Consider the following 8,681-nt stretch of genomic DNA (forward strand, 5'->3'; position numbering starts at 1 on the left):
CCTCCCTAACCTGTTCTTCCTCCCACCTATCCCCTCCTCCCACCTCAAGCCGCACCCCCATCTCCTACCTACTAACCTCATCCCGCCCCCTTGACCTGTCCGTCCTCCCTGGACTGACCTACCCCCTCCCTAACTCCCCACCTACACTCACCTTTACTGGCTCCATCCCCGCCTCTTTGACCTGTCTGTTTCCTCTCCACCTATCTTCTCCTCTATCCATCTTCTATCCCCCTCCCCCTCTCTCCCTATTTATTTCAGAACCCCCTTCCCCTCCCGCATTTCTGATGAAGGGTCTAGGCCCGAAACGTCAGCCTTTTTGCTCCTATGATGCTGCTTGGCCTGCTGTGTTCATCCAGCTCTGCACCTTGTTGTCTCAGATTTCCATCTCTAAAGGGCACGCGTGAACCTGGTGGGATTTTATGATAATCAATGATAGTTTCATGGTCACCATTACAGAGATTAGGTTTAATTTAGATTTATTGATTTAAATGTAAATTTCAGCAACCATTATGGTGGGATTTGAACTGATATCCCTGCAGTATTAGCGTGGATGGCTGCATTGTTAATCCAGAGACATTACCACTATACCAGCATCTCCCACATTTGGGCATCTTTGACAGCGAATAGTAAAGGGATGCATGTCTTATATATTCAGGTCTGGAGACCATTCTCGTGGGAGTACCAGTGTAGGAGAGGGTAAGGATATTACTCTGGACATGGCTATCAAAGGTGTAGGTGAGTGTTGGATTGAGCAGTTCGATTGCTTCAGAGTTTGCATGGCAGAGAAAGTGACAAAGGCTCGATAAGGGAAAGTTGGAAAGCTCCACTGCAAGTGAATTGAGAAGAGATTTTTCCGGGAGGGGTGAGCAGAAGGAAGTCCGGTTGGGAAAGAGAAAAGGGATGTGTGGAGAGAGCTACTGAGAAATTACCAGGAATGGCCGTACCTTCTGATCACTTTTCAGTCCAGTGGTCTCATACATTCAAAGACATTTACAGAAGAGGCCACTCAGCCCATTGTTACTTCACTAGTTACTACACTAATCCCATTTTTCAACTTTTAGCTGAGATCCTGGAGGCTATGGCAACTTAAGTGAATATCTAAATATTGTTTAAGTGTTACAAGAGTTTCTGATTCAACCATTCTTTCAGGTAGTGTGTTCCAGTCTTCCACTGCACCCTGGTCAAAAAAGTTTCTCACCTGTCCTCTTAACCTTCTACCTCTTACCTTAATCTATGCCCTTGGTCATTGATCCCTCTAATGATGCAAAAGTGTCTTCCTATCCACCATATCTATGCCTTTCATAGCCTAATATACCTCTACCAAGTGTCCATTCAACCTTCGCTACTCCAACTTATTGAATCTTTCTTCATAATTCAGACCTTCCGACATAGGTAACATCCTGGTGAATCTCTTCTGTACCCTGTAAAGTGCAATCATATTCTTCCTATAATGTGATGTCCAGAACTGCACAAAGTACAGATCCCTGGTGGTAGCAGGACAGGTAGATAAGTTGGTTAAAAGGTATTTGGAGTACATGTCTTTATTAGCTGAGGCACAGAATACAAGAGCAAGGAGACCATTGCTGGACAAACTTCCTCTCTCTCAATGTTTATTTCTTTTAATATTTCACAGTCCTCCACCCTGATATATATATACCTTTTCCATTGTGAAGACCATCACAAAGTATTCACTGAGGACTGTGCCCCATATCTTCTGGGTCCACACACACACTACCTCATTGGTCCCTAATGGGCCTTACCCTTTCCTGGTATTTCTCCTCCTTTCTATTTATTTTAAAAAAAAATGTCCTGTGGGTTTTCCTTTATTCTACCAACCAATGCTATCTCATGCATTCTCTTTATTTTCCTAATTTCTTTTTTAAGTTCCTCGCTGCTCTTTTTGTACTCCTCCAGGGATTCTGCCATATTGAGACCTTAATATCTGCTATAAGCAGTACTAGCATCAAAATAAGCTTTAAAATATCTGTGCACACTTCAACTAAAAAGTAACATTGAAGTAGGAAAGCATGTTTTAAAAAAACTATAAAAGAGACAAGTATAAAATCTGAGGCTGAGTTCCTTTACGATAAATTTATTTCCAAAAAGAGAATTTTTTTTAAAAATTGACTTAAAAATAGAAAGTGGAAAATTATTGACTCAAGGTGTAGAATCACCTTTGCACATTTAGATGATGTCTATCAGGAATTCCCTGTTTGCCCAGACCTTCCTCCGTCAAAACTTTGAGTTCTCTATATTTTGGGGACCTGCATGATTCATTCTTTCTTTCTCCAATTACAGGAAGAGTCGGTGACAGATGTCACTTATCATCACGCCTTTCCTACAGTGAATGTACCAGATCATGCCCACTACACAACTGGGGCAGTAATTCTAGCAGTGGGCATCACTGGCATGGTGGGCAACTTCCTGGTCATCTACGCATTTTGCAGGTACATGTGTGCACCTCCCCCAGGCATCATGTTACGCCACGCACTCGCAGTCTCCCCAGTACAATACAGTAATATCATACAACACAGGAACAGGCCCCTTGGACCACCAATGTCCACTGCCCACGAGTGGGGTTTTTCCTTCCCTGGATGTTCTCGAAAAATGATGGGAGGCATTTACATGGAAATGATGCAGGTGTCACTCAACAGTTACAGAACCAGTGAGGCTCCCGTGTCACCTCATTTAAGGAAGGCCCTCAAAAATTAAGTGCCACTCAGGCATTTACCTGGGCAATGGGGGTCTTCCCAGGAACAAGGACTTGTGCAGGTGGAGGTCTCACCTACAAGAATTGCTGGCCAATCAGAGTTTGCATTGTGACTGGATTCCAGGAAACATAGAAAATAGAAACAGGAGTAGGCCATTCAGCCCTTCAAGCCTGCTCCACCATTCAATAGGATCGTGGCTGATCAGCCAAATCTGTACACTGTTCCTACTTTCTCCCCATACCTTTTGATCCCTTTAGCCCTAAGAATAATATCTAACACTTTCTTGTGAACATTCAATATTTTGGCTTCAACCGCTTTCTGTGGCAGAGAATCACAAGCTCACCACTCTCCGGGTGAAGAAATTTGTCCTTATCTCAGTCCTAAATGATCTACTGTGTATTCTTAAACTATGACCTAATCAAAATGAAACAAGTGTATTTGGATGGAAAGAGGTCAGAGGGTGGGTATTGTGAGGGACCAGGGTGGACAATGTACAGGCAGGGGCCTGGCTTTGAGTGGGCCTCCTCAGCCCCGATGCCAGGTCCCTCGATCATTCACTGAGTGCATTTAAACAAAGGACCCAGGATCCTGTAAACAATGCCACACTTTTCCTACATGTCTGACTCCATTCCCAAACAGCCTCCTTGTTCAGTGCTAGGGTTAATACCCACTCCAGCAGGACAATGCCCTCAAATAGCTTTACCGCAATGTGAATTTAATTGGAGTGAAGGCAGGAAGGTGGAAGGGCCCAACTGGCACCTTCCCTCCTGATTCAACATCCCCTCTGCCTCCAAAGGGAGGCTATTAAAATTCCACCAAGTGAATCCACTTGGATATGGAGATGAGATGTTTAGTTAGGCTGAGTTATACAATAAGTGAATACCTCCCCAGTGATTCCATGAATAAATGATGTGATACTAAGTTGTACAGACTTGAAAAGGATCTGGTCTCTGCCACATCAACTGACCTACGCCACGAAAGCAACGTGAACCTGAGAAATGAGAGATGGACTTGTCCACAGGATCCCACAAGCTTTATCCATCATTACGGACTCCACTCTTCTGCACTAACTCCCTATCTCTTGATTTCTTCAGTATGCAAGAATCTATTGATCTCTGTCATGAATGTGTTCAAAGCCTCAACATCCACAGCTCCTTGAGTTTCCGAATTTCAATAGTTCAGAACTCTGTCAGTGTGCCTCCCTCCGCATCTCAGTCCTAAAAGATTGACCTCATATCCTGACTGTGTGAAACCCTCTAAATGTTTTATGTGCTTCAATAGAGTAGAATAATTTATAGCACAGTGGGTGACCATTAGCCAGGGTCATGTTAAGTCCCTGCTGGCTCTATGCAAAAACAATTGAATGGATCCCATTCCTCTGCATTTTCTCCTCTTCTGAGATTTCAGCTCTGCTAGAATATGGAAATACCCCTCAGCTATGTGAGGCCATGGGTTCAAGCCCCATTCAGTGACTTGAGCACATAGAATCCCTATGACGTGGAAACAGGCCATTAAGCCCATCAAGTCCACACTGACCCTCCCACCCCACCCTATCAATTTCTCCATCCAGCAACATCACTACAAACAGATTACATTTAATTCATTTGCGTTTGAGGGACCTCACTGTGTTGAGATTGGCTGCTGCATTTCCTCAAGGCAAAAGTGAATACACTTCAAAAGTACTCAATTATCTCTAATTTGGACATCCTAAAGTCATGACAGACACCACATAAATGCAAGGCTGCTTATCTTTGTAAAGTCTTGGTTGAAATTGGACTTTGTTTACTGCTTAGGAATCAAAATCAAACTTCTTCAGGCAGCTTCATCATTGAAGGATTTGCAAGAATTCAGTTAGAGATGAGGGGTCATGCCAGCTAATAGATGTCAAAGATAGGGGCTGAGACCTATGGATGGATTTGTCAAAATCATCTGAAAGAAACAGAACTTTTCACTGACCTGTTGAAGACGTTGTGTCCTCATTCTGTGCAACGTTTTGTTTTTGAAATGAAGCACTAGGCTTTATTTCTGATAGGATAGAATGGAAAAGTAGGGATGTTATGCTAATGCATAAGAAAATGAGGGGAAGGCGATAGAGAGTTATGTTAGATATAGATATAGATGGAAGGAGGCTCCAGAATAAACTCTGGCAGGGACTGGTTGAACGGAAAAGTCTGTTTCTGCGCTGTATATCCTTCATGTACTCCTATCTGTAATCCTATGATATATCAATCATCTGAATAAATGCTCAAACAGAAATCTTAAACTTTGGACAGTGACTGATAATTAGAGAAAGGAATGAAGTTGTAAATGTGCAGAAGAAAATCCTCCCAGTCCTTGTCAAGTGCTGTTTTTTTTCTCTCTGCTTTTAGCTAAAGCAAAAATAAGAAAGAAACAAGACTAGTTTGAAAAGAGATATTATTGCTTTTAAAATCTTTTAAAGTCTTTCCCTCTCTTTTCCCACAGAAGCAAGAGTCTGCAGAGTCCATCCAATACTTTCATTATCAATCTGGCCATCAGTGATTTCCTTATGTCAGTCACACAGGCTCCAATCTTCTTCACAACAAGTCTGCACAAACGCTGGATTTTTGGCGAGAAAGGTGAATTCCATCTCTCAATTTTGCAATTCACAGTGTCCTTGGGGATCTAATACCTGTCCAGTCTCTACGCGTACACACACAGGGGCTTGCCATACTGTGAAGACTGAGAGCTGTGGACTCAATCTCATAATGAGGATGTGTTTACTATTGGGGCATTTCGATGTCTGTGCAACTGTTTCAAGTGGGTTTACTGGTGCAGTGTCAGAATCCTGTTCAAACACATTCACATTTGTATTGTGCCTTGTCGTATTTCTAAAGCACTTTGCAACCAAACAATGCCGACGGTTTACACCTTTTCAACGAAGCAAAAACTTGGGGGACATTCATTCCCTGGTGCATCCCCGTAGCAATGCCTTGACCAATTGGAGTCCACTTGCTAAATAATCAGCACACTCTTTTCAAGCAGCATAAATCATTGTTCCCTTTGTGATTTGACATTCTTGCAATTCTGTCCTGATGAGGGCCACACAAAAAGCTGCATGGCTCTTTTTTTTCAGTAATACTCACATTCTGTGTTATCAAGTGACTAACCAACTAATAATAAACTTTTGAAATGTGGTCCAGTTACTATTAGTGGTATGTGCACAGTAAGATTCTACAAGTGGCAAACAAAGTGAATGACCAGTTCCTATGTGTTTGTTTTAATGATTTTAGATGGGTTTCTGGAGAAAATCACATTCTGTTTCAGATAGTGGTATGAGATCTTTTATATCCACCCAAACTGGCACCAGTGCCTACATTTAATGTTACAGTTGTGAAAAAGCACCGCCAACCATGCAGCACTCCCTCAGTGGGTGCCAGGATGCGGGCTTTGATACCTGGGTAGTGTGTCACAGGGGACAGGCATTGAACAGGGGTGCAGAATCATGTTGCATGTCATTCTGATTTCAGATCCAATGACAGTTTGGTGCTCCCAGTTATACAGTCAGACATCCTCCCTTTGGTTTTATTTATCTTTTCATGGGACGTGTGGAATGCCAGCATTTGTTACTCATCTTGAACAGCCGTTGAATTGGGTGGCAATTGTTTGGCCATTACAGAGGGCAGTTAAAAGTCAATAACATTGCTGCAGGCCTGGAGTCACATATAGGCCAGGATTGTTAAGGACAGCAGATTTCCTAAAGGGAAGGAGATGAAACATATTATACATTTGGTTTGTTTTCTCTAAGGAAGAAACTCAGTGTAACTCAGATAGCAGTGATCGGGAGTTTAAAAAGCAGCAATCCCAAGCAAAATCTTGCACTATAATGCGACACACTTATGGCTGGATTTTACAGCCAGTGAACATCCAACAAGCAGCCATCTTTTGGGAAGCTAGCTGATCAGAGATGCAACCAGGCGGGCTCTGTATCCAATCATGAATCAAGACCGGGATGTCATGGGATGGAAGGGTTAGGCCTCAAACAGAAAGTTGGTCATGGATTACAAATTTAAATGAACCCTGCCCTCCGAAACTTTTTTTTAAAATTGAAGGCTCACAAAAGTCAAAACGTGAACACGAAAATCATGCACCTTCACCAGCACCATCTGCTGCTACCTGCAGTCATTATGCCCTCGTGCCACCTAATTGTACCCACCTTAAAATACTTCCACATTCCTGCCTCATGCCCAAAAAATGCAGCCTTCCAAGGTGACGCCACCAGCTTTTACATTCATGTGGGAGTGGTACTGGCCCAATTGATTTCCAGCTAGAATCCAGTCTATAGAATGATGCAACATACAAATTAGAAGCAGGACGAGGCCACTCGGCTCTGCATTTCCATTCAAGAAGACCATGATTGACTTGAGTTAACCCCAATCCTGCCTAGCCCCTTTGTTTATCAAGAATCTAAATGCCTCTGCCTTCACAATATTCAAAAACTTTGCTTCCACCACCCTTTGAGGAGAAAAGTTCCAAAGACTCGCGACTCTCTGTCAGAAACAAGTCCTCTCATCTCTGTATTAATAGGTGACCCCTTTTATTTAAGCAGTGTGCCCTAGTTCTAGGTCCTCTCCAAAGAAGAAACCTCCTTTCCTCACCTACCCTGTCAAGACCGCACAAGATCCTATATGTTTCAATTAAGTCTCCTCTTACCACTCTAAAGTCCTGCGGACACAAACCTAGCCTGTCCAACCTTAGCTCCAGGACAACACACCCATTCCAGGTTATGTACATTCTCTGAACTGCTTGCAAAGCATTTCTATCCTTCCTTAAGTGAGGAGGCCAAGACTGTCCACAGTACTCTAGATATGGTCTCACCAGTGTCCTGTATAACTGATGCATAATCTCCTGACTGCTGCGCTCAGTTCACCTCTTGATAAATGATAACATCCTATTAGCTTTCCTTACTTTCTGTACCTGTGTGACAGCCTTTTGAGATTATGGACAAGGGTACCTGGATCCCTCTGCAACTCAGAGGACAACAATCTCTTACAAAGTAATATTTCAACAAGGTGCAGGGCTGGACGAACACAGCAGGCCAAGCAGCATCATAGGAGCAAAAAGGCTGACGTTTCGGGCCTAGACCCTTCATCAGAAAAGGGGGAGGGGAAGGGGGTTCTGAAATAAATAGGGAGAGAGTGGGAGGCGGATAGAAGATGGATAGAGGAGAGGATAGGTGGAGAGGAAACAAACAGGTCGAAGAGGCAGGGATGGAGCCAGTAAAGGTGAGTGTAGGTGGGGAGTTAGGGAGGGGATAGGTCAGTCCAGGGAGGACGGACAGGTCAAGGGGGCGGGATGAGGTTAGTAGGTAGGAGATGGGGGTGCGGCTTGAGGTGGGAGGAGGGGATAGGTGGGAGGAAGAACAGGTTAGGGAGGTGGGGACGAGCTGGGCTGGTTTTGGGATGCGGTGGGGGGAGGGGAGATTTTGAAGCTTGTGAAATCCACATTGATACCATTGGGCTGCAGGGTTCCCAAGCGGAATATGAGTTGCTGTTCCTGCAACCTTCGGGTGGCATCGTTGTGGCACTGCAGGAGGCCCAGGATGGACATGTCGTCTGAGGAATGGGAGGGGGAGTTGAAATGGTTCACGACTGGGAGGTGCAGTTGTTTATTGCAAACCAAGCGTAGGTGTTCTGCAAAGCGGTCCCCGAGCCTCCGCTTGGTTTCCCCGATGTGGAGGAAGCCACACCGGGTACAGCAGATGCAGTATACCACATTGGCAGATTTGCACGTGAACATCCGCTTGATGTGGAAAGTCTTCTTGGGGCCTGGGATGGGGGTGAGAGAGGAGGTATGGGGACATGTGTAGCACTTCCTGCGGTTGCAGGGAAAAGTGCCGGGTGTGGTGGAGCTGGAGGGGAGTGTGGAGCGGACAAGGGAGTCACGGAAAGAGTGGTCCCTCTGGAAAGCAGATAAGGGTGGGGAGGGAAAGATGTCTTTGGTGGTGGGGTC

At 44.4% G+C, this 8,681-nt stretch overlaps 1 protein-coding gene across 1 annotated transcript in view; it reads left to right on the forward strand.

The window, feature by feature from the left end:
• The first annotated feature begins 2,379 nt into the window (after positions 1–2,379).
• opn4a (opsin 4a (melanopsin)) overlaps positions 2,380–8,681 on the forward strand; it is a 55,301-nt gene continuing 48,999 nt past the window's right edge. The window contains exons 1-2 of the mRNA XM_048616310.1: positions 2,380–2,447; positions 5,175–5,308. Of these exons, the coding sequence (XP_048472267.1) occupies positions 2,410–2,447; positions 5,175–5,308 (172 nt within the window). The 5' untranslated portion in view covers positions 2,380–2,409. The remainder of the gene's footprint in view (positions 2,448–5,174; positions 5,309–8,681) is intronic.

Source organism: Rhincodon typus, chromosome 34 (assembly GCF_021869965.1).
Source record: "Rhincodon typus isolate 14 chromosome 34, sRhiTyp1.1, whole genome shotgun sequence".
Lineage (NCBI taxonomy): Eukaryota > Metazoa > Chordata > Chondrichthyes > Orectolobiformes > Rhincodontidae > Rhincodon > Rhincodon typus.